At 34.0% G+C, this 25287-nt stretch overlaps 1 protein-coding gene across 2 annotated transcripts in view; it reads left to right on the top strand.

Moving 5' to 3' along the window:
• Positions 1 to 25287, top strand: part of LOC142351456 (uncharacterized) — a 285637-nt gene that overhangs the window by 186072 nt on the left and 74278 nt on the right. Inside the window, exons 11-15 of one of the 2 annotated variants that reach the window (XM_075403476.1) lie at positions 8470 to 8510; positions 11753 to 11869; positions 13874 to 13987; positions 20807 to 20923; positions 23490 to 23649. In XM_075403476.1, the coding sequence (XP_075259591.1) occupies positions 8470 to 8510; positions 11753 to 11869; positions 13874 to 13987; positions 20807 to 20923; positions 23490 to 23649 (549 nt within the window). The remainder of the gene's footprint in view (positions 1 to 8469; positions 8511 to 11752; positions 11870 to 13873; positions 13988 to 20806; positions 20924 to 23489; positions 23650 to 25287) is intronic. The other variant, XM_075403485.1, reaches the window with a different exon arrangement.

The following is a 25287-nucleotide window of genomic DNA, read 5'->3' as shown; positions in this document are numbered from 1 at the left end:
CCTCCTCTTGGGTTTGATAATAGGCTTATGCATTATTTTTTGTTGGCAATAAAACTGTTTTAAACATTTTAATATCACGAATCGCGGCATTTTTTTGATAAGTTTGCAATTTTTTCAAGTTCCTTTTGAAGATATTTGATTTTTTTCACTTCTTCGTCTCAGTGGCCTGGGAGTTTCCTCTGTGGTTTCCTAGTATATTACTACAGAGTTGCTATGGGCTATAGAATGGTATTCAACATTTTAACATCACGATTTTTAGCACTTTCTTATGAACTGTTTTTTTTTCAATTATTTCAATGTTTCTGAAATTTTTTCTCATGTTTCTAGTTCATCGATCTTTATGAGCCAATGCATTTTTTTAAATCTTGAAATTGGATAGCCTGGATAAACTGGAGACAATGAAAAAGTTCTGAAGGAACTAATATTAAAAATTTTAGCAACATTTCATTAAAATTTGCAATTGTTTTCATATTTTCTGTAATTTTAGTCATTTCCAAGGTTATGAACGGTTACGGGCCAATGAAATTTTTAAAAGTCTTGCAGATAGGTAACTGGATTGATTCCAATAAAAACAAGTGGTATGGATTTTTTGATACTGAGAAATGATGTAGCTTTCTTTAAATTTTCCGGCTTTCGAATATTTTAATTATTTGTCATATTTGTCATATTTGTCATATGTTTGCTTTTTTATTGGCCAATAAAGCTCTTTCAAGGCTTGTTCTTGTGAAAGTGGGTATATTTATTTGGATCAAATTTGGTCTTCAGGGTAAAAACCTCAAGAGTTTTAGCAATGGCTTCAATCTTGTTTAGTTTAATTCGTTTTGTTTCTCAACTTTGAGATTGTTTTTCTTTTTGGCTGGCGCTGTTCATCTGATTTGCTTATCAAGTAAAGTAGCTCTAAGTTATTCATTCAATTATTTCGGTTGATTTTAGGACTTGCCCTGCTATGTTTTTTTTGCTCTATCTTAGTTTACAGCATTTTGCATGAAATCTTTTTGACTTCTCTAGGCTAGTTTCACTTTTCTCTCATTCTCCTAAAAGTGTTTTTAGACAGCAGTTGCTCAACAAAGCAATTCAAAATTGAAATTTAGAAACGGGATAAAGACATAAACTTCAATTTTAGATGCCCATTACTCACACTTAGTTCTTAGTTACCATCTCTAATGCCTGTTCATGATCGACATAGCTTTGGAGGAGATGCCAGTGTCGGGGTGGACCTGCTTCAGCACCTTGTAGATGTAGAGGGAATAGGTCTCTTTCCTCTTCTTCTTCTTCTTCTTCTTCTTGTCACCAGAGGGCTTCTTCTGTGCCTTGCTTGCCTTCTGTTGCCATTAATCCTAGCCCCTGTGTAATTTTACTACAAAACAAGAGTATGCTCAGCTCCACAATTAGCTCAAAATAGCTTGCACTTAAATTTGTTTTTCTACAAAAATCATTTTTTCTTTACTTTTTTCTCAATCTCAATCTTGGTTATGGGAATCAACGGCAGCTATTTTCCGGCAACCTGCCCGGTATGTTTTGGTTTTTGAGCTACAAATTGTTGCTTAGTGTTACGCCAGGATAACATATTGAATCACCGTTTTCAAGCTTTTGCACGTTGATTTTAATTTGTTTATTCGTGCTTTTTTTACTTTCCAAAAAACCACTGACTTTAATTTCTGGTTAGTTTTTCTGAACTAACCGATAATTCTGTAATTTTGTTGTTTGTAGATACTAATGTGCTTAAATCTCATTAGATTATCCGATTAACTGCTTTCACACGAAGTTTGTAGCAGTTATATTTTTCATGTTGTTTTTTTTTCTAATGCAAATTTTCAATTGACTGATTTTGTCGGAATTATTTTACATTTCATTCTCAGAGAATTGATAAACAGTTAACTGTCTGAGGGCATTAAATTCCTTCAGAGCCTTACGCCTACTCTTCTCTAGGAATGCAATTTACCAAAATTGTTTTAAAGAGACGTTTTAACGTTGTGAAAGCCTGTTCTTAAATGTTTCACCACCTCAGTCATCCCTCGCAAACTCTCCCAAACTGACCTTGGTTGGCTTCTATAAAAATATGAGGAAAAAGTTTGTCTGGAAGTTAATGCATATTAAAATATAAAAACAAATCTTATTTTTAGAAAACAAAGTGTTATTTTGTCCTGTCTTTGTCTGTTTCTTGTAAGCGTTGCAACTGATTGAAATTTGTTTTTTGGCAAGAAACAATGTTATCCAGTTTGATCCAATTTCGTGATTTACTAGAATTTGTTTCACTCTCAGGAGTTTTAATGTCAAAATAAATCAAATAAGGATCGGTTGATATTGTTTTTTGTGAAATTATTTGGAAAAGAATTATAAAAGATTCTGTTTTTTTTTTGGTTTAGTAATTTGTTGCTTAAAAAGGAAAGAGAAAAAAAAGGTAGGCATGGTTCTAGAATTTTGTGATACATAAACAAATATCAATAAACAGAACTTTCGTGAAATTGCTAAACTAATACTAGAACCTTTCATGATTTTAGAGTGAAATAATTAAGTATTTTGCATTTAAAACAGTTACCAACATTTCAATAATTTTACGAATATTTTTTCAGTAAAGCTGGTTGCTATTGTTTTCATGTCTAATGCACTGATTTCTAAAACGAACCCATCAATCTTTTAAGCATTTGAAGTCATTTTTTGTAGCATAATAAAGGGCACCTCAAGACCCAAGTTGTCAATGACAAGCAGGAAAATGTTTATAGCGGACTTTCATCTATGCAATAGGAGCATATATGCAGCTTCCACTGTTAGTGAAACATCATTTGGAAGAACGTTTTTCAGACTGTTTACAAAGACTTTCAAATTGCTTACGAAATTATTATGCAATCAGAGAAATGTTATTGTTAGTGTTATTAATCCAAACCAAATCTTGGAGCGTTTTCCTTGGAACCTTTTCTAATAATCTGTTTTTGAAACAAAAAGAAAATATACTCAATAGCAAAAAATACAGAAATTTTGCGGTAGCTACAAATAGTGTTTAGCTATTTTTTTTTCGGCGTTTATTACTCTGATATTTTATAGGATTTTAAAGAGATTAATAAGCAACAATCAATTAATACGTAAAAAATTAGTTTCATTTTTGAAGAAACTTTGATTGCTCCTCAATCAGAAGCAATTATTGTAAACGTGTGTGTCTTTTTAGTGCAAAAATTTTTGCCCGACTGTTTTGCGTTTTTCTTCTAGGGTCTCTGCATTCTCAAATGAAATTTTTACGCATTTTTTTGTGACTTTTGAAGTTATTTCAACTGTTGTCACTCCGAAATAAAGTTAATTGTTCAAAAAAACCAATTGTTAGAGACTCGATGACATGGCCATGATAGCCGAGTGGTTGACAACTATGTCGAGGTGACGGAATCGGACTCAGGATTTTGTGATTCGAACTTACTTTAATTTTGTGTTCTATACCTCTTTATTAGTCTTTCTAACTCGTCGACTCCCTTATATTAACAAATTGAGTATTTCTATGGCCATTGGCAACTCAAACCGAACAAAACAAATTGTGCAAATAATTACTAGCCGAGCCGCCTGGCACTCTGTTAAAAATTATTCCACAAATATTTGTAGATACGGATTTTGTAGATGCGCATGTTTCTGCTCGATGAACTTTAATTTACATACCGTAGTTTTCATGTTTTTTTTGAAATTGTCCTGCACCTTGTGTTTGGTTTAACACATTCTGGACCGTGTCTTTAACAAACAACTGGTTCAGGATCAACAAAGTATTCCGCCTAAAACAGCTCTCTTGTGCACGGAGGAGGTTTTGATTTTTCATGTTTGCTTTTTTCATCATCAATTCCATCTTTTTGATCTACTCTGTTTTTCCGTTCACTTCCTTCATTGGATACACGTCTTACCTTTTTTTCAGAAGTGCTTGTAAGAACTGATTAACCGGCTGAATTAATTGTTACGGAGATCTGCATTGATCGAAACCACGCAAAAAACGTTCAAGATATTAACCAGTTGGAGACCCGATTACAAAAAACTCAAATTAAAATTAAATTAATTTCAATAACTTTTCAAAATCCAGGAAAAACTTCAATTTTGCATTTTTAAAATTTTTCGAAAAGAAGATATTATTCGCTGCAATTTCCACCGACTCATTTTTGACAATAAAAATGCATCGATTTTCATACTGATTTTGAACTCAATGAGCTAAATTTTTGCTAAATTAAATTGCGATAAAAATAGATTAAAAGGGAGCTACTTTTTGTATTTTTTTCATATTCGTCAGATGTCCAAGATGAATACAAAGTCAACTCTACAGTTATTTGTATCTTACAATTCTCTAGCGTCTTTTTTCTGAACTTATTTGGCAGGTAAGATACGCTCTAAACAGGTATTTTTGGAAAACTTAAACGTATTGATAAAAAATGGTTACGTTCGTTGTAGTTACATTAAAAACAATGACTGAAGTAATTCGGATCAAGACTAGATGGCATCACGACTGCAATGCCATGCAATTTTGCTTAAATTTGCCAGATTCTACAAGTTATTGTAGAATCTGGCAAATTGTAGAATCTGGCAACCAATCAACATGTACGTTCTTGAAAACCAATTGTTGACTTAAAAGAAAATTGTGAAACATCTGTTTATCTCGTAAACATTAAATCATTGTCTCTTTGAAACTCACAAACTCCTACAAGATAATGTACTTATACTTAAGACAAACAACTGAAATATAATGACTTAATTCTTTGAGCAAAATGATAACATAACATACATGGCACTTTTATTTTAGTTAAATGGAGTAGTAAACACTATTTAAATGGAGTAGTAATTTAATTTGCACTCGGACAACAGCTAAATTAGCCAAAATATAATCAACGTAAACGACAAATTCAAAATAATTGATTTTTTTTCATATCATCATGATGTAGGTAAATAAACAATTTAATTTTAGTTGTGAGAAGGTGACGTACAACCAGGCGTACAACCTAGTTGTGAGAAGGTGACGTAATACGCTGCCGATTATAAGAGTGCCAAAAATTTTTTCAATTTCTATCTTGATAAATTTCCTAACCGATCATGTCACTTAATGGAGATGACGCAAACAATTATCGGCCAATCACAATTGAAAACCAATTTCGACATTCTTGTAAAACTTATTGTTTATCAGTATAAGAAAAATCCAGAAAGAGAAACATTAAGCAAACTGTAGTAATTGCGGGTAATGGCCATGCCTCAGCTGCCCGTTTGACTTGATATGAATCTATCACAACCGAACATGTGATCAGCGTACCCTGAAAAGTTTTAAAATTTACTTTAGATGCTCTTGAATTCACAGAAAGACTCTTTTCATTTCTTCGGCACTCTTGAAATAAGTTTCACTTTCGGCATTTTTGAATGTCGGCATAGTATTACGTCGGCTAGTTGTACGTAATCTTGTGAGAACTGTTAAGTTAGCTGATGACAATAGAGAAATCTTTTCATAACTTTAGTTTCACAAAAATGCTTCAAACAATCAACCGTTCCTCGTCTACAAGTTAAGTTAAAAGAGAATGCAAATGAGATCCAAAACGTAAAAAGATTTCAAATACCTGCAAGCTAAAACTTCGACTGGCCACTTCTTATTTTATGAAGCTTCAGAAAAAATTCACCGAGGAAGCTTAAGAGACAAAAATACATGTTGTGAAGGGCAGTTCTTAGTTTGAGCAGTCACTCTGTAACCCCTTCCCCTTTGTAACTTTGTAACTTTCCCCACAATCCACCACCCCAACTCTACCTTATTCTACCACACGCTTCCAATCGCGTTCACACCCAACACAACCCCCCCCCCCGGGCCCGGCCCTCTTCCCCAGTAATTTGAGAGCGATTAACCCGACGTTATTCGCTTATGTTGAAAATTTCTTAATTAATAAGTGAACAAGTTAAAATGTTTAAAACGTTCAATTTTTGTTGATATTAAGTTGCAAAATTTCAAGAAATTTTGCTTGATTGAGTTTTTTCTGACCACTTGGCTTTTTGACCTCAAAAACCAGCTAAACAGGTAAATCCGAGGACATTTGGTCTTTATAATTGTGAAGCATAAATTTTACTAAAAGAGTTTAGGAAGGCGAAGTTTTGGTTTGAAGGGAAACATTGGGTAATAAAAAACCCCTAGCTATCTTTAAGTTACATCCATGAGCATAAGCTGCTGCTACTAATCCATCAGTGCTTTAAGAGCAGTTTGTCCAATATTCGTCCAGTATAATTTGTGCTAGTTGTTGATTTAGGAACAACTGAAACAAGAAAAATTATGAAACAGAAATGCAAACAAAATTAGTTGCTGGATAAAAAGGCACAAAGCACTCTAGAGAGAGAGAGAGAGAGATTTTTTAATTGTAACTAAGTATTTATCTTGTGAACTTGCGATCATGTCTGAAAAAGTTGTCAATTCTTTGTTTACTAATGGCTATAACGGAACAGATTACAGTCAAACTCATGTACTTATCTGATGCAGGTTCAGTACTCCATGAAAGTCCAAACAAATGCTACGCAAACAATTCATTGATCTGAAAAAAAATATATAAATTCATTAATGACTATTCATCATCAAATGTCAGTGTTGTCAGAACTGATGATGTTTTTCATAAGTTTTTTTTCAACCAACTCGTTAATAAAGATAGTGTAATATTCTGCATGAGTTAATCATTCTTGGGATTAAAATATTCGTTTTTTTCCAGTACACCCCAGTTTTTATATGTTTTAGCAGGAATGCTGTATCAGGAATATTGTTATTTTAAAACAAAATGAAACGGATTATACCAATTTCAAATCAGACCACCCTAAATTTCTTTACATATTGAACTGCCCCGAGCATTGCTTCTCCTCGTTTATATCATTTGCATGGTAAAAACCAAGTCGATAATAAATGAAAAAAAATTGTAAACGATTTCAAAAAGTTCTATACAAGTTCAAATGCATTTTTTATACGAATATGAAATCGCATTATTATTTAATACATTCGTTTGCAGTTTGATTAATTGTTTTGTAATTAGTCTACAAAGACGTCATTTCACCATAGTAAGAATCGACCTTGAATTTTATGTTTCAACTCCAGTTATTTTTTTCTCGCTAAATTCTTTAAAAAAACCATTGGTTTCACTACTCCACCATATACAAAAATCTCTTCAATAAAATATTGAAATTAGAAGGGAATAAATTACAAAGTATAATGACAAAAGGCCATTAGAGAACAAAATTTTTAATAAAAAATTAAAAAAGAGAACAATGAAAAAGCTCCATAGTAATTATCCCTCCATGGCAAAAATGCATCTGTTAAGAAATGAATTGAAGTCAAAATTTCCAAACGTCCACCCTACTCAGAAGAGGCAGCTTTTTAAATTGATCTCTAACGAAATTTGTTGCAGACATTTCAAAATTTTAATCTGTGGTCTTTCAGACTAACGAAATTTTAGTCCTGTGGTCTTTTTTCATGCAATTTATCGCTTGACGGATTTTTTGCCTGAACTATTTGACTTTTCGTCCTCGAAAACGAAATAAACAGGTAACACCCCGAGGGCATTAAGGGCTTTTAGAGCCGTATGCCTTGTACCAGTCACTAAGAAGCGATTCACCAAAACTGTTTTTGGGGAGACAATTTCATGGTGTTAAGGGATGTTCTTAATCTTTAAATTTTGACCCTCAGTCATCCCCCACCACTCAACCCCCTCCCCCAGCACGCCCCCATTCCACTCCACTTGGTAGTTTGTACCCATCTCGTCCACCACCACTCAGCTACCCCCCCCCCTCCACCAAAGCTACGATCTCTCCCAAGCCTGGTACCACCAAAGCCAACCGCTCACCAGTCGTTTGAGAGCAATTGGCCAGACATTAGTGGGTTATGATTTCTTTTATTATTTTTTTAGTTTTTTCATATGAAAATTATAAAAACAACCGTCAGAACAGTATATTTGAAGGATATGAAAGTCAATAATTTTAGCAAATCCGGAGGCAATATAAAAAATTGAACATATATATCTTTCACATACTCTTTTACTGTTCTGCCGAATTAAAACAAAAGTTTAATATTTGTCGTTTTCAATCGAGTGCCAAAAGCATCGAGTACATATTTTTGTCAATGCACTATGGTATGAAAAAAGAAAACCATGTTGATTTGGAATTCAACTAAACGTGAACAACGTTAAAAAAAACGTTTAAATGTCAACGAAAAAAAATTCTAAACTAAACAACCAAGCGTGAGAAAAAAACAAATGAGATGTTGTTGATTTGGTAAAAAGAAACTATCCCAGGCTGAGGTGCCAGACGGAAGCAAGTATGTCCAGACCGTCCCATACGGAGGGTGTCTATGTCCAGACTTTCGTGCATTCAAAAACTTTCATGCGTTCATGTCCAAACTTTCGTGCGTTCACCCGATATATATGTTGAAAATAATCATTGGCAAAACTAGACTGATATTCTATTGAGCCTAAGTCAACTATTCTTCAGCTGGTAGTAATTTTGTTTCAGGATGTCTACAGATTTGGACTCTACGAGCTGTACAACAAAACGTGAGAAAGGCAAAACTATCAATTGAAATCTCTATTAGCGCTGGCTGGTCTATGCTTCTATGTTAATCACTTTGATCGTATTCAAGTCCTTTACCTCTTCGAAATCAAAAATTTACTTCAGAAGCCATTTCATCTACACAATATATACGGTTGTTCAAGTTAATTATAATGAATTTATAATAAAATATACAAACATAAAATATTTATAAAATATATGTAACATATTGTAAGGCAGTGATTAACTGTTCTCGAAAGAAGTCTGAAGCAATTTTTGTTTTGCTTTTTGTTTTTTTTTAAATAGAAAACCCGAATTTTTAGATCTTGCTGTTTACAGTAGTAATTTTAGACTAGAGTTTGAAAAGCAATCGCAGCTAATTTTTTATACTCTGCCAGCTACGTGTGTAGTGTAGTTTTTAACTAATTTTTGTGCATGAAGTCAGATTTTAATTTCTGTGGAGTAAATTTTGTTCATTCTTTTTTTCATCCAAAAGTTTTTGTTAGCAAACTATGCGGGATTACTAATACAAAATTTAATAAGAAAAAATTGATCCGAAAGGACTGTTCATGGTTTCAAATTGATATTCTTTTAATGTTGATGGAGAAATTGAAATAAACTGCGGACATCAAGTTCCCTCTAGAGGTTAGTGAGTCCAAGAATTCATTTTGTCAAATATATATTTTTTGGAAACGGCCAAAGCTATACAATGGAATGAAAGAATTTCCATCGCATAAACAGTGCAGAATTTTTCAATCCTTTCTATCATCTGTATTTTTGTCTGCAACGTATAAATAATTATTATTAACTTTGACTTAAAGCATAATTTATCAAAATGCAAAAAATTTGCGTTATTTCCAGTAGGTTCTAATTTTTTATCTGATGAAAATGTTTCAATGTTTAAATTTAAAAACTGCTCTTGAGCGAAGTTTGAAGCAATTATGGTAAACGCGTGTGTTTGTTTTGGGCAATTTTTTGCTGTACCCGTGTTGAGGACAACGACGAAAAAACGACAATATTTTGTAGGAAATTGCAGTTTTTGTCGTTTTGTCGTCGTTTCCGTCGTTTTGTCGTCGTTTTATTCGTTTTCATTAGTTTCCGTCGTTTATGTCGTCTTTCAAGTGTAAGAAGTGATCGTTTCATAGTCGTTTTGTGTCGCTTCTTACGTCGGTTTTTTTTCAAATGAAATCGTAGTTTTTTGATAGTTTTTTCGTCGTTTAATTGCTCTTTGAGCTAGTTTTTCTCTATTAGATCATTTTGGCAAATGTGACTTATGGACTGATAGCGCAGTGGTCAGTGCATCAGGTAATGCAATGGGAATTCAATTGTTCGAATTCCAGCGGGGATCACGTTTTTCCGTCGTTTTTTGAAACAACAATCATTTCCTACTAAAAATAACGACGAAATAACAAACAAAACAACGATTACCACGTAACGGCTTTGATCGTTTTTGTCTAATGAAAAAGATTAAAAAACAACAATTTCTTACAAGTGAACAACAAAATTCCTCAGCACGGGTAATATTTTGAACTTTTCAACTGATTTCTGCGTTTTCGTCGTTTTCAGCTTTGTGTGATTAATAGCCGCAGAGCGATAGCTGGGGCTATTATTGGCCTTCTATTGGTTTTTTACAATTCAAAGAAATTGAACTGTACTGGGGCGCTGTCCTTTTAAGATCTGTTCAAACATTTTCATGATTTTTGAAATCAAATTGGAGTAGCGATTTTGATCACGCCGAAACAGGAAGTGAAGCGAAAAAGCGAGTGGTTTCGCGGCGTGAAATTTTTTTGCTCTAAATTTAAAGTAGAGTGAGAAAACGGTGTTTGAACAAAAATTCGCTTTCTCGCTAGTGGTTTTTTGTTCACATGCGGCAATTTCGCTTTGATTTTTTTTGTTTTTTCGATTTTTTGGATCGGATTTTTTTCTAAATGGTTTTCCCAATCCATTCATAGTCCTCTCTAGGTCTAGTTTTTTGTTTAGTCGATGAAAATTCTTTGAATTGTACGTCAGGACTTGTCCTGCTATGTTTTCTTATTTCGTCGTCATAATTTTTGTTACGACCATATGACGTCAAAGCCACTTTTTGTTCATTCGTTCTTGCAATTTCAACTGAATTGCATGTGTGACGTCATTTTTCAATCTTAGTGGAGCGAGTTTTTTTGTTCATGCGCGTGATTAAATTTTTGGTCACACTTGACTTACCTGACTCTCAAAAATAATTTTCTCACTTTGAAATTGACTTTTATTTACTCTAATTCAAAAAGATAAGGTCAAATGGGTGTGTGTCTCTAAATGAAGGTTATTTAAGATCAGCTAATAGAAGCAGCAATAAGTTATACAGATTTTTAATCAAAATATAACAGATCAGCCTTCAATGAAAAGACGAATTTTTTTGGTCTTGCTTTTTTAATGTTTTTTTAGACTGCCGATCTACGAATCTATTGCGGCTATTTTCTGGCAATCTGCCAGCTATGTTCTAAATTGCTCTCACATTTCTTTTATTAAGCAACTGACTTCAATTACTGGTAATTTGCAATTAAATTTAATTGAAAATTCATTTTTCTTTTATATCATTTTTGTGGTCTGTTATAACTTCTACTAATATACATTGCAGTTACCCCCGCGCATTTGTAAACAACCATAATGGCCCTCCTGGCTCAAACAGGTGTCAATAGAATCCAGTCCTACGTGTCACAGTCGGATGTTACTTGGTTATATTCCGTTGTTCTTTCAGTTGCGTCATTTAAAGTACAGTTAAACCTGTGCTACAATTCAAAACCTTAAAACTGCTGAAACATATTTGGAAAAAAAGCAAAAATCGATCAGTTTTAAGACTAAATTGCTTTCCCAAGCTGTGCAGTCCTTGATCAGTGATTGGAAGTATTCAAACAAGATACCAACTTTCAGGCAGATAAAAATTTGTTTGATATAAATTTGCTTATAAATGCAGCGAACCCATTTTTTCTTTAACCTTGTCTTTTGGATTAAATAATGGCAAAATTATAAACCACGGGTCATTGGGTTTTGAGAACATTGACATGTAAAGGGTTAAGCAATTTAGCGAAAACTGCAAAAATTTGAACTTGAAACTGCTCTTATCCATAATCATTATGACAAAAACTGCAACAAAAATTGGTCTTCCTAGCATTAATAATGAGCGAAACCTCTCCACTTTGTGTTGTGGCCAATAATAAGTTCTCTGTTTCTATCTATTCAACCATTGGCTACTAAACAGGATTACTTTCAGGATATTAAACGCCTCGTTTCCAGTGGGTCTGCAGATAATTGAGAATTGTACTTATGACTTTGACAACACCACCCACGTCATTACTCTCAACTCCCTCATGACCATCAAAAAGTTCCTGTAAGTAGTGAATCTATTAATAAATCTAAAAATTTAAATCACATTTAAGTATCATTGGGCAATTTCAAAATGTCTTGCATGCATTTAGTTGTTGACTGCAGAAATCTGTTGAAAGCCCTAGTGATCAAAGAATTCAAAATCTTGCAAGATAATGCATAGTTCTTCTATTTCTCTTGCAAGATTCTTGCAAAAATTCAATTCTTCTAGCAAAAATCTTTCAAGATTTTGTATTCTTCTTGCATGAATTCTTTTTTAATAGCCGCACAGCGATAGCTGGGGCTATTATTGGCCTTCTCTTGGTTTTTTTACAATTCAAATAATTTGAATTGTATTGGGGCGCTGTCTTTTTTTAAAGATCTGTTCACACATTTTCATGATTTTTGAAGTCAAATTGGAGTAGTGATTTTGGTCACGCCGAAACAGGAAGTGGAGCGAAAAAGCGAGTGGTTTTGTGGTGTGAATTTTTTTCATCCTAATTTTTAAGTAGAGTAAGAAAACGGTGTTTTAACAAAGAATTGCTTTCTCACTAGTGGTTTTTTTGTTCACATGCGGCATTTTCGCTTTGATTTTTACTGTTTTTTTCATTTTTTTGGTAGGATTTTCCCAATCCATTCATAGTCCTTTCTAGGTCTAGTTTTTTGTTTAGTCGATGAAAATTCTTTGAATTGTATGTCAGGACTTGTCCTGCTATGTTTTTTTATTTCGTCGTCAAGATTTTTGTTACGACCATATGACGTCACAGACACTTTTTGTTCATTCGTTCTTGCAATTTCAACTGAATTGCATGTGTGACGTCAATTTTCATTCTTAGTGGGGCGAGTTTTTTTGTTCATGCGCGTGATTAAATTTTTGGTCACACTTGACTTACCTGACTCTCAAAAATAATTTTCTCACTTTGAAATTGACTTTTATTTACTCTAATTCAAAAAGATAAGGTCAAATGGGTGTGTGTCTCTAAATGAAGGTTATTTAAGATCAGCTAATAGAAGCAGCAATAAGTTATACAGATTTTTAATCAAAATATAACAGATCAGCCTTCAATGAAAAGACGAATTTTTTTGGTCTTGCTTTTTTAATGTTTTTTTAGACTGCCGATCTACGAATCTATTGCGGCTATTTTCTGGCAATCTACCAGCTATGTTTTAAATACCTGGCTGGATGACCTAGCTGGATGATTTCAATGTTAAGCATGAAATTGATAAAACTCTGTCGGACAAGTTACTCAAGTCATGCTATAAACTGACTTTTTGAGTTATTTCCAGTAGGATTTGGGTTGTTTCCCCCTCCTCCTTTTTCATTCGGGGCTTGCAACCGGCAGTGGCGGACTTATAAATAAAATATAGAAATACTGATAGAGTACGGTGCAAAGCAACCCATACAGCTCTCCAAAAATTGCAAGAATTGAATCCGCCCATCACTATAGGGAGACTTGATATATTTTAAATTTCTCAGTTCCTTATTGCAGCAATAATGTGTTGCGCTGAAAGAATATGGTGTTCTCGTAGTTTCTAACTCCATTTGTAAGTAGTTCCGGTTACCAGCTGCTACGCTGCGAAAGTGATTTTCTATCACAGACAATTTCTGTGGAATTTAGTATAGAGCTAAATAATTATCGAAGGTATCTCAAAATGAGACAATTCGTTTGTCGCTTGTTTACCTTCTTAGACCAAGTCTTCCTTCTTTAAAGCCTATGAATCGTTTCATGAAAATCTAGACAAATCAAAAGGCAGTATTTACCACGTAGACATGAAACATTTCTGGTATTCGGTAGAGCCTATTGTGGAATTAGAAGAAAATGCAAAGATAGCTATTAATTCCACAGAAATCTTTCGATCATGGATTCATGCTGCAAAGATATGAAAAATTAGATGTTATTCATTGAAGTTGCCCCTATAAAACTTCACAAAACCAGTTCAAAAATTCTAAAACTGCTATTTTAGTTTGCCGGCTAATGCCGATTTTCGTCAATTTGTTAACAAAAATTAGCTTTTGTATTTTTCGAAGGTCTGATCCCCAGTTCGACTTCCAAGTGCACTACCTGCTGCGTCGAAAGTTCCACTTGATTGACATCACCATGACTAATTTCACAGCCGGTGAAAATGTGACAAAACTATTAAAGTAAGTTGCTTTTAATTGCTCTCAAAAGACGTTTGTAACAATTATATTAGTTCTGTTGGTCTTGTCTTTTTAATGCAATTTTTTCTAGTACCGGCTTTACGTCTGATTGTTCTTTTGTCTGGCCATTTGTCTTTTCGTCCTAAAAAAACTGAATGGGTAACCCCTCACTTTTTTATGATTGTTTTAATGAGGTGCAACAATTGTCGCAATTTTTGATTTCATCACAGAGTTTAATCACCAATTAATTGACATCACCGTGACTAATTTCACAGCCGGAGAAAATGTGACAAAACTATTAAAGTAAATTGCTTTTAATTGCAATCAAAATAAGTTTGTAAAAATTATATTAGTTCTGTTGGTCGTTTATAATAGCTGTACAACGACAGCTGGGGCTGTTATTGGCCTTCTCTTGGTTTTTTACGATTCAAAGAATTTTAATTGGATTGGTGCGCTGTCTTTTTTTAAGATCTGTTCACGCTTTCGGCTTTTTCACGTCAGTGAGAAGTCAAATTAGAGTGGTGATTTTGGTCAAATTGAATTAGTGAAGGAAGCAAAAAATCGAGTATGTTTCAGGCGTGACATTATTCAAAGTACCTTTTAAGTGGAGTGAGAAAATGGTCTTTGAACAATTTGGCTGTTTTTGAGATGGACTTTTTTTCAGGGCGACACTATTTTCTCAGGTGCGACACTTTTCATGACTTTGACACTATTTTCTCTCAAAAAATTTGTGTGAATATTTGAGCTATGCAAGTATTTATTGTACATTTTGATGTCTTATCATTTATTCTCAATAGGGACAAGTCTCTGTTACTGCTAATAGGGGTTAAGTTTATAGGTTAATCGTTTTTGTCCAAAGCTAGTGCTTTCTATGACTTTGACACTAAAACTTTTCAATAACAATTATCAAATATTTGAGTTTTTGCGAGTTTTTCTCTTCAACTTTGTCGTCTGAACTTAGTCTCATTATCAACAAGTCTCATTAATTGCTAAAAAAAATTTAATTAAATTAAGTTATTTCCCTTCATATCTTTTGCTTTTTGTGACTTATAGGCTTGTCCGTTTTTTTAAAAAAATTCTTAAGGATTTTTTTTAGTTTTCCTAAATTTTGTTGTACTTATTGCTGTCTTGTCACTTAATCTCATTGATTAAAGCTCTCGGAGTTGGTCATTGAGGACTCTAATGATTGATGTAATTGTGTCCTTCAGCAGTTGTTGCGTTCTGTAATTTTTAAACTCATTGTTTTCAAAAAGTTTCGGCAACTTTTATAGCGATTTTAGTCATTTTTGTCTTATTGTTCAATATAATTAGTGAGAGGACTCATGGACATTTAATGACATGACAGGTTGTTAATGACAATAAAAGAACATAGTAGGAATTTTGAGTTCATAGCAGTTGTTTTTTGAGGTTGATACTGTCTTTTCAAAAAACAAAAGGTGATTCTTTACTCTTGCTTGTTTTCTTTGTTCTGGTGTTTTTTTTGCTTATGCCCAACAGCTCTCATTTGCATTTTAAAGCGGAATCAAGGATTTTTTGGTCATAAATTATAACAATTCTTTGAGTTACATTTCAGGACCTGTCCTGATATGTTTTTTTATTTCGTCATCAAGATTTTTATTACGACCATACGACGTAACAACCACTTCAAATCTGCTTTTTGTTCATTCGTTCATGCAATTTCAAGTGAATTGCGTGTGTGACGTCTTTTTTGCTCTTAGTGGAGCGAGTTTTTTGTTCATTCGCGTGATTAATTTTTGGTCACACTGGACTTAACTCACTCTCAAAAATGACTTTCTCACTTTAAAATTGGCTTTTATTTACTATAATTCACAGAGATAAGGTCAAATGGGTGTATATCACTCTGATTGAAGGCTATTTGAGAGCAGCTAACAGAAGCATTTTTAAGTTATACAGAGTTTTAATCAAAATATAACAAATCAGCCTTCAATGAAAAGACGAATTTTTTGGTCTGTCTTTTTTTACTGTTTTTTAGAGTGCTCATCTACGAAGCTATTGCGGCTGTTTTCTGGCAATCTTCCAGCTATTTTTAAAGCAATTTTTCTTAATACCGGCAGTTTACTTTTGATTGTTTTTTTGTCTGGCAATTTGTTTTTCGTCCTAAAAAACTGAATGGGCAAACCCTCGCTTTTATGATTGTTTTAATGAAGTGCAACAACTGTTGCAATTTTTGAGTCAATCGCAGGGCAGATAATGTTTTTAATGACCTAGATTCGTGTTGTATGTAAACTTGTGTGTCTTTTTTTGCTCTTGATCTGAACACTCATTGACTTTTTGAGTAAATTTTTACGCTTCATTTGTGAATGATCTAAGTTGCTCTCTTTCTGGAGCAAAGTTTGTGGCTTATGTAAAAGCGATTGTGAGCAAAAGAGAAGCAAAACCACTGCAGTTTAGTGGTTACGATTTCTTACTGAGTTCCCGTAAGCAAGGGGTTCGAGCACCTGTTGGGGAGTTTTTTTGCACTCATAAAATCTTCCCCCACTACGACCTTTTAAATTAAACTGTCCCTCCTCTCGTTTGAGAGCATTTTATCTTGCGATAGCTAAATTATTTTTTTCAAAATTTGCTGAATTTTTAGGTATATTTGTTGTCCCTTTGTTGTTCTTTCAGTCTCCTTAATGACTGATCTCATTTCTATAAAGTGAGGCGTAATCGAATCTATTTAGTTTTAATTCATATCTAACGTTTTTAACAAAATTGAAAATACTCACTCACTAAATGTTTGCATCTTTGCCTGTTTTTGTAGTTCTTTTACTTCTTTTACTGCTTATTGACCTAAAGATGAAGAACTAGGAATAATTGATTTTATTTATTAGTTTCAATACCTATCTGAGGCTTTTAACAACTTGAGACTACTTGCATTCACAAACTATATATGAGTTTTGGATTTTTGAATGTTTTTCTAGTTCTTTTTAATACTGTATCTGTTAGTGTTTTGCATAATCAAAGGCATTATGGGCAACGAAATTTACTGTACTCGTTTTCAAATATTGTTTTTGATTTGCTTCTTTTTGTAGTTTTTTTTGTATGCATATGGCCATTAATTACCAATCATATCGCTTCTCAAATGTCTTTATAATGTTACCATTTCGCATGAAATTATATTAAAGAATTAAACCATAAGTTTTCACAAGGAAATCAATTGTTGAGTTTTGGCGTTGTTTTTTTTGTTGTCTTGTTGTACTGAGTTTTGCCATAAGCTTTAAGTTCCGAAATAAAACTAATGAATTGTTTAGGTGCTCTCAAATTAATTTTGTAGCAATTCATTTTAGTCCAGTAGCCTTTTTCATTTTTCGTTTTACCGATTTTTTGTCTGACTCTTTTGACTTTTGCTCTTCAATAACGGGATAGACGGGTAAAACCAGGATAGCATTTAGTGGTTGAGCAGATCACGTGGAAGCTTACTTTTTACTAGTGTAAGTGTGCTATTCATTGAAGCCGTTTTGAGGAGATAATTTTTTTTGTCGTGAAGAGTGGTTCTTTATCGTAAAAAGTTTGACCTCATTGAACTCCATCCCCCCCCCCCCCCTCATTCATCCCCTCTCAAAACTCCCCGCGTTCACCCTCCGCTCCACCTGGCAGTTTGGACCACCTCTCGTCCGGCCATCTCAAGGTACCCCATTGATTGAGCACCCAGAGTGTTTGAATATCCAATGTTCGATTGACATTTTTTAGAATATATGTTTGAAAAATACGTTTTGAAATATTTTTGGAGTTTTTAACGGCCGTCAGCCTCAATGGCTATCATTTAGGCGTTTTTTATTTTATTTTTTTTACAATTCGTTATACGATTTTTTCACGCTTGTTAATATTTGTTTTTTTTTATTTTTTTCTGTTTTTAGTTAAAATTATCAATATTTTGGTAACAAAATTTAAAAAAGCAGAGTCCACTAAAGTAGATACTGCCAAATTGAAAAAGGTTAGCGTAAAATGCCATTTAGATTATTTGTGTTGAATTTTTGCGTGAAAATCATGAGACAATAAGCAGAAAAAAAGACATGTTTTTAGACAATTTTGGTTCCAAAATATTGAATTTTTAACGAAAAAACACCAATAATTAACAAAAAATAACATGTATTCAACACCCAGTTAGTCACTATCACTTGTTTCACCAAGCTGTTAACTGACAAACCTTTATTGTAAATTGTGTTTTAAAAATAAGAAAAATTGTTTTATTCTATATTCCTACCCCAAGAAAAACCAATTTTTTCACTTTTTTAATCAGAAAACACCAAACATGGACACCAGATTAACAAAAAGAAACATATAAACAACGCCCAACTACTCAATAATATTTGTTTGACCAAATTTTACCTGGATAAATATACTTGTCATTTCTTCTTGCACTTTGTTTATCCAAATTTCGGCCTTTTCTGACGCAAAATGACTCCAAAAACACACCTTAAACTCTGTATTCAAACTATTTTTAACCCTTAATTTCACACAAATTTAGTTGGCCCCCATAAGACGAATTTCCCGAAACAGTACCGAACACATAAAATAACAGTAAAACCAGTTTTCAGACAAATTTTTAGCTCGGAATTCTTGAATTCTTTATTAAATTGTTACATTTTTTGTCCCCCCTTCATTCTAAAGCAGTGTCTTCAGTTCAACTTTACGTTAAACATCTCTCCAAGTTTGAAATTCAAAGAGCTTCCAGTTTTATTACTTCTCACTTACTTGTTAATTCAAACATATGAGCAATAACACCCAAAAATTAAATACCACACGTGCGGTCTCAGACTGACAAAATTATAAAACGTCTCAGACGGGCAAAATTATGAAATTATTGCATTGGAACAAAACTGATCAAATTCTTACTATCTTTTTCCACCATTACCAAAGTAATTCATCAGGTTAGTCACTTTTGCCTTTTCAGTCCTTCATTAGTCTCATTAGACTATAGAAAGGATTCAAAATTTTACAAAAAGCTCACAAAGACTCATTTATTCACCTCACCAGGGTGGCACGAAAAATTTCTATCACTCTCACAACACTGAATTCACAAAAAAATGGCAACCACGAAAAACAAAATTTTTGAAAAATTTTACAAGTTATTGAAAGGCTACTTAGTAAAGGCCTTGCCGGCATTGCCACGTGGGGAACACCCACCCCTCGTTAAAATATCGGCATCTTTACTACTATTGTCAAAGTCAAAAGAGCAAAATCAGAAGAAACGGGATGAGCCGCTAAAGCCCGCAAGTTAAGCCTTAATGCATTAGGTTATCGAAGTTTACTAGAGCGATTATTAGCTGACATTATTATTCTGCTTAATAGCTTGCAGTTTAAAAATTGAATTAAGTATTGTTTTAGAAACTAACTGAAAATGCACACCAAATTTTAGCAATTTTTGAAACTTGTGAAAAACTTCTCTCAAATTCTATCTCTTCTTTTTTCTTTTTCTTTTTCAAACCCGATGTGCGTCAAGCGCGTCAATGGCGGCTATTTTCCGGCAATCTGCGGGCTATGTTTATTTGTTTTTGAGCATTGATGGTCATGCGTTCTGTCAAATGTAAAAATTTGAGTTTGCTGGGAAATTTTTGATGTTCAGGTCATTCGTAATTTTGATTCTGTGAATTGAAATTGAAGAGATGTCTTGCTACGTTTTTTTAATTTGTCGGACAAAAAATAGTTTCGCTTTATATTATTTCACAACTTTTTCAACATGCTGCGACTACCTGTTTTTTTTTTTACTTCTTTGGGCTACTTTTACTTTTGTTTCGTTCTGCCTAAACAGCTGTTGTTCCCAGAACCAATCTAAAATGGAAAGAGTCAGTATAAATTAAAACGAAATCAAACATTGAAACGGGAGACACATGAAGCAGATTGAGATGTTCGCTAATTCAATTTTGTTCTAATTAATTTTGGTTTCCAAGTCTATTGTTTATTGGTACTGGTTTTAATCCATGATGCATCCTCTCATTGAGAACAGCCGTATGTCTAACTTTGAAAACGAATCAGAATATCTGGCACTTTAAAGATAATGTTTGTTGAAAGTATCACTTTTATTCTATTGGTTTTCTTTTCCTTTAATCCCTTTGGGGTTATGGGAATCATGGTGGCTATTTTTCGGCAATCTGCTGAGTATTTTTTTTATCAAACATTTTGTGAACAAGTTTACATTTAAATATCTTTTTGAAACAGTCAGACTTTTTAGTAATGAGGTTTTTCTACAAGACTGTGGAAAATGGCTGCATTAAATTCATGCAGCCATTTTGCTGAAAACATATATAATACATCAAAGACACATTTAAAATTTATAGGCGATACACTCTCTGTAGATAATAGGGAAAACTAAATAAATTTTAAATAAAATTTATGATTCGGCACCATCAGCTCTTTTCAGTTCTACAGGCTGACCCTTTTCAGTTCTTTATATATCTTTGTGGAGCATGATACATCTCAGAAGTATTGGTTGTCAAATTAGTAGGTGTGCAGCATGTGCTCAGAAAGCTTTGAGCTCGATTCGTGACAATCAATATAAAATTTTTTACATTTCTCTAAGCACATTTCCTCACTTCTCTCCCAGCATATTTCTTGAGTAAGATCAGCAGTGTAAAGCTCAAACTCCTAAAATTGTGCTGCGCAAAACTAGAGATAGTTTTCAAATTTGCAGTCTTCAGAGCACTTTGCCGAAAAATTTGATTACTCTCGAAGCTCGATTACTTATTACATTTCAAACATGTGATGAATAGATGAACAAAAAGACATGCAACATTTTTCAGAATATATTGTAAAAGTTCTCGACTGCCTGTTAACAACAGCAAACGTGCATTTTCTAGATAACGTATGTTGTTGTAATAGCAGAAAGAGTCCAGACTCATTGATCAGCAGTCACATCGTGGATCCACAGCTGTTTGCCATGTTACGCACGCAAATACTAACTTCCAACACCCCCAATGACCCAACAGACAACATCACGTAAGTCAGTTTAGACCAGTGAGACAAACTTCCTGTTTTTCTGAGTCAACGCCGGACTTATGTTAGATCATATGGCGGGGTGAATAGTCAAAAAGGTGCGCAACCGCTGAATTTGTGGCTTTTGCAGAATTGCGTAACTCTGCTTGAAGCGCACACTCCGTTCAAAAATAGCGGCGATAGTGATAGCTGAGCAGAGCTATTATTGTCTTTTTATTGTTTTTTTATACAACCCAAGGGGAAGTTTTATCGTGTATAATTGCTCCTGATAAAAGTTTGAAGCAATTATTGTAAACGTATTGTTCTTTTTAAGGCAAAATTTCTTGCGCTTTTCTTCTAGAACATTCAGTGACTTTTCGAGTAACCGTTTCAAGCTTCACTTCTTCATTTTGAGTGGTTTCAATTGTTCTAATTCCAAAATGAAGTATGTGGTCAATATAAAAGCGATTGTTAGCGGCTGATTCTTAAAACCGTTGCAACATGGTAGTTAAGAATTCTGACTGCCATCCTGGAGGTCTAAAGTTCGAACCCCTATGAAGAGATTCGAAACCCTATGAAGTCCCAGTTTTTCTACCCATAAATAAATTCTAAACTGCACCCTTAAATTAAATTGCCCCCAGCCTGTCATTCCAGAGCGTTTGATACAACGTTAGTTGATTTATGCTTTCGTTGTTAATCTGGAGCGAAGTTGGAGGCAATTATCGTAAGCTTATGTCTTTTTCACGAAAAAAAACTTTCGTTTGAAACCTGGTTTTTCGAGTCACTTTTACGCACTTGACATTATGCGTTTTAGCTTGATCTGAATTAATTTCCCTTTTACAATTTCAGGAAGCGGAATTCATTCGGCTGCAGTTTACTACTAACAGACAAATGAAAAATGCGCCAAATTTGTTGTCACTTTCCAACTTTTAATCGTAAAAGCGGTTTGTAAAACCTAATGACGCCATTGTAAACACTATAGTGAAAAATTTTTGGAGGTCTAAGGTTCGAAAGAGGTTCGAAACCCTGTGAAGTCGAAACCCTATGAGGTTCTATAGTGTATATTGATTGGTTTTTAATTAGGCACAAATAATTTTAAAAAACTGTTTAAGTTTTGTCTGCATTTGGTCATTTTTGTCTTATGACTTTGTGTCATTAATGACTTGTTTTGTTGTTTTCTAATTTTACGTAAGTGAATCAGATTATTGATATGAAATTAATTTATTTTTTTAACAAATTTCGTATTTGGGTATGCTCTGCTTTTTTAAAGATTTTAATAGCTGCCGTCAGCCTCTTAACGGCTATTATTTAGGCACTCTTCTTTTTTACAACTCAAAGCGCTGTCTTTTTTAAAGATCTGTTCATAAATTTTAATGATTTTTGAAGTGAAATGAAGTAAGGATTTTAATCACGCCGAAACAGGAAGTGGATACAAAAAACGAGTGGTTTTGCGGCGTTAACTTTTCTGTTCTAATTTTAAAGCGGAGTGAGGAAGCGGCATTTGATTAAAAAAAACCTCGCTTTCTCGCTATTGGATATTTTGTTTTCATGCGGCATTTTAACTCTGATCTTTGTGGTTTATTCGAATTTTCTATCTGACTTTTTTTTCAGAATGGATTTTTCAATCCAGTCATAGTCCATTCGATGTATATGATTTTTCACGTTTGACTCGTGACTTACCTCGCAAAGTGCTTTAAATAAATGTGTTTTTAAAATTTCCGCGTTAGCCTGTATGACATCTCGGCAATATTTTGTAACAAAACTGAAGTTTTCTTTCTTCGCTCTTTGTTGGAAATTTTCCAGCAGTGTTTTCAAAATCTAGCACCGTAGATATATGGAATTTTCAATTGCTCTCGAGGGAAGCTTGAAGCGCTTATTTTAAATCTTTTTGGGTTCTATGCAAAGTCTTGCATTACTCTGTTTTGATTTACAGCTAGAACCTTTTTTATCTCGCTTGAACAATTTGAGCTAACTTATCGTCTTTAAAAACTGGTAGAAACCGGTGTCATTTAGACTCCGACTAGCTCTTTTAGAGCTTTACCAAGCTCTAAGTGTACGTTTAAGCAAAACAGCACTGGAAACGCTTGAAAATGTAGATAGTTATGCCTTAAAGATATTCCTCCTCCCCAACACACACACACACATACACCACGCACGCACACACACACACACACACACACACACACACACACACACACACACACACACACACACACACACACACGCACACACACACACACACACGCACAAACACACGCACACACACACACACACACACACACACACGCACGCACGCACGCACGCACACACACACACACACACACACACGCGCGCGCGCGCACGCACGCACACACACATTCTCTGAGATTACCTTCCCTGTTTTTAAACCAGCTACTTCCAAAGCCGATCCCTTGGATGTTGTTCGAGAGCAATCAGTCTGACGGTAGTCGTTCTGTTCAAACTTGCACATGAGCGTTTCGAATCATCTTCCATACATAAGCCACGTTCAGCGCATTCAATTGACAACAAAAGTATGTAACAGATTGTGAAAATTACAAACTTTCACTACAACTCCTTTTTTTCATTTCAGTCTATTTGACGTGAAAGGAATCTCCGCAGTTATCACAGCATGCAAATTGACGGTGTCACTGTGCTATGCTGAAGTCTATCCCCTGGACTCAAAAGACTTCATAACAAACCAGACTGATTCAATTGCATACAAGATAAGCAAGCATCCCAGAATCCAAAAGGTTTCTCAGTTGTTCAGTTCCAAAAAGATGCTCCACAGTTTAAGTTAAAAAGTTTAACTATTTCTAAGTTTGTCAACTTCCTAATCCTATAATCGTCTTACGCCGTGAAGAGAATATAACAGAATCAAACAACAAACTTATTGTTTCAGAAAACTTTTGAGCCTGCTCAAGTGGAAACTTGATGGCTTTGGTAAGAAGCATACGAAAACATGATTAATTTTTCCGTATGTTGCATGGCAAGAAAACATCAAGAGATGTGCGAAATTGCGAGATCTTTGCATGGTTATCAAGAAATAAGATCTTGTAAGTAATGGTAATTATAAGATTCAATCTCACTTCAGAAGATTTTCACTACGCATTACCATGCTCCGTTCAATTCACCGAAGTTTCGCTAGAATCCTATATTTACCATTAATCTTGTAAGATAACCAAGAAAGATTAACCATGACATACCAAAACATCTCACAAGACATACCATGTTGTAAAAAAAACCAAGTAGCACCTTTAAACCAGATTTTGCACAAAACGCGAAATCATAAGATAGACCAAGATTTGTCAGAAGTTATTAATAGCCGCCTTCATCTTCTCAGCCGGCTATTATAGCGCTCCTATTTTTTTTACAATTCAAAGAATTTGAATTGTATTGGGGCGCTGTCTTTTTTTTAAGATCTGTTAACACATTTTCATGATTTTTGAAGTCAAATTGGAGTAGTGATTTTGGTCACGCCGAAACAGGAAATGGAGCGAAAAAGCGAGTGGTTTTGCTGCGTGAATTTTTTTCGCACTAATTTTAAAGTAGAGCGAGAAAACGGTGTTTGAACAAAAATTCGGTTTCTCGGTGGTGGTTTTTTGTTCACATGCGGCAATTTCAATCTAATTTTTACTGTTTTTTCGATTCTTTGGATCGGATTTTTTTCTAAATGGTTTTCCCAATCCATTCACAGCTCATTCTAGGCCGAGTTTTTTGTTTGAATTAAAGTTTTATTTCTCGCTAGTGGTTTTTTTGTTCATATGCGGCAATTTCACTCTAATTTTTACTGTTTTTTCGATTTTTTGGATCAGATTTTTTTCTAAATGGTTTTCCCAATCCATTCACAGCTCTTTCTAGGCCGAGTTTTTTGTTTGAATTAAAGTTTTATTTCTCGCTAGTGGTTTTTTTGTTCATATGCGGAATTTTGACATCGATTTTCTGTTTTTTTCTTATTTTTTTTGTCTGATTTTTTTTTTAAATTGATTTCTCAATTCACTCATAGTCGATTCTAGGTCTAGTTTTTCTGTTTAGTCAATGAAAATTCTTTGAATTGTACGTCAGGACTTGTCCTGCTATGTTTTTTACTTCGTCGAATAAAAAAATGTTTCGCTTTACCTCATTTTGCCGCCTTTTCAACATTTTGCGTGAAATCTTTTTGACTTCTCTAGGCTAGTTTCTCTCTTCTCTCATTCTGCTAAAAGTGATTTTGAACATCAGTTGCTCAGCAAAGCAATCCAAAATGAACAGAGATAGTACAAAAATGGATGTCAGAAATAGAAACGGGATAATCCCATAAAGCCCAATTTTAGATGCCCGCTATTTGAACGTCGTTCCTATAAGTCTTATTTACCATCTCTAATGCTTATTGTTATTGATAGTAGCCCCTG

Source organism: Convolutriloba macropyga, chromosome 1, assembly GCF_964194025.1.
Source record: "Convolutriloba macropyga chromosome 1, txConMacr16.3, whole genome shotgun sequence".
NCBI classification, from domain to species: Eukaryota; Metazoa; Xenacoelomorpha; order Acoela; family Convolutidae; genus Convolutriloba; species Convolutriloba macropyga.
This window is presented reverse-complemented; position numbering and strand designations above follow the sequence as displayed.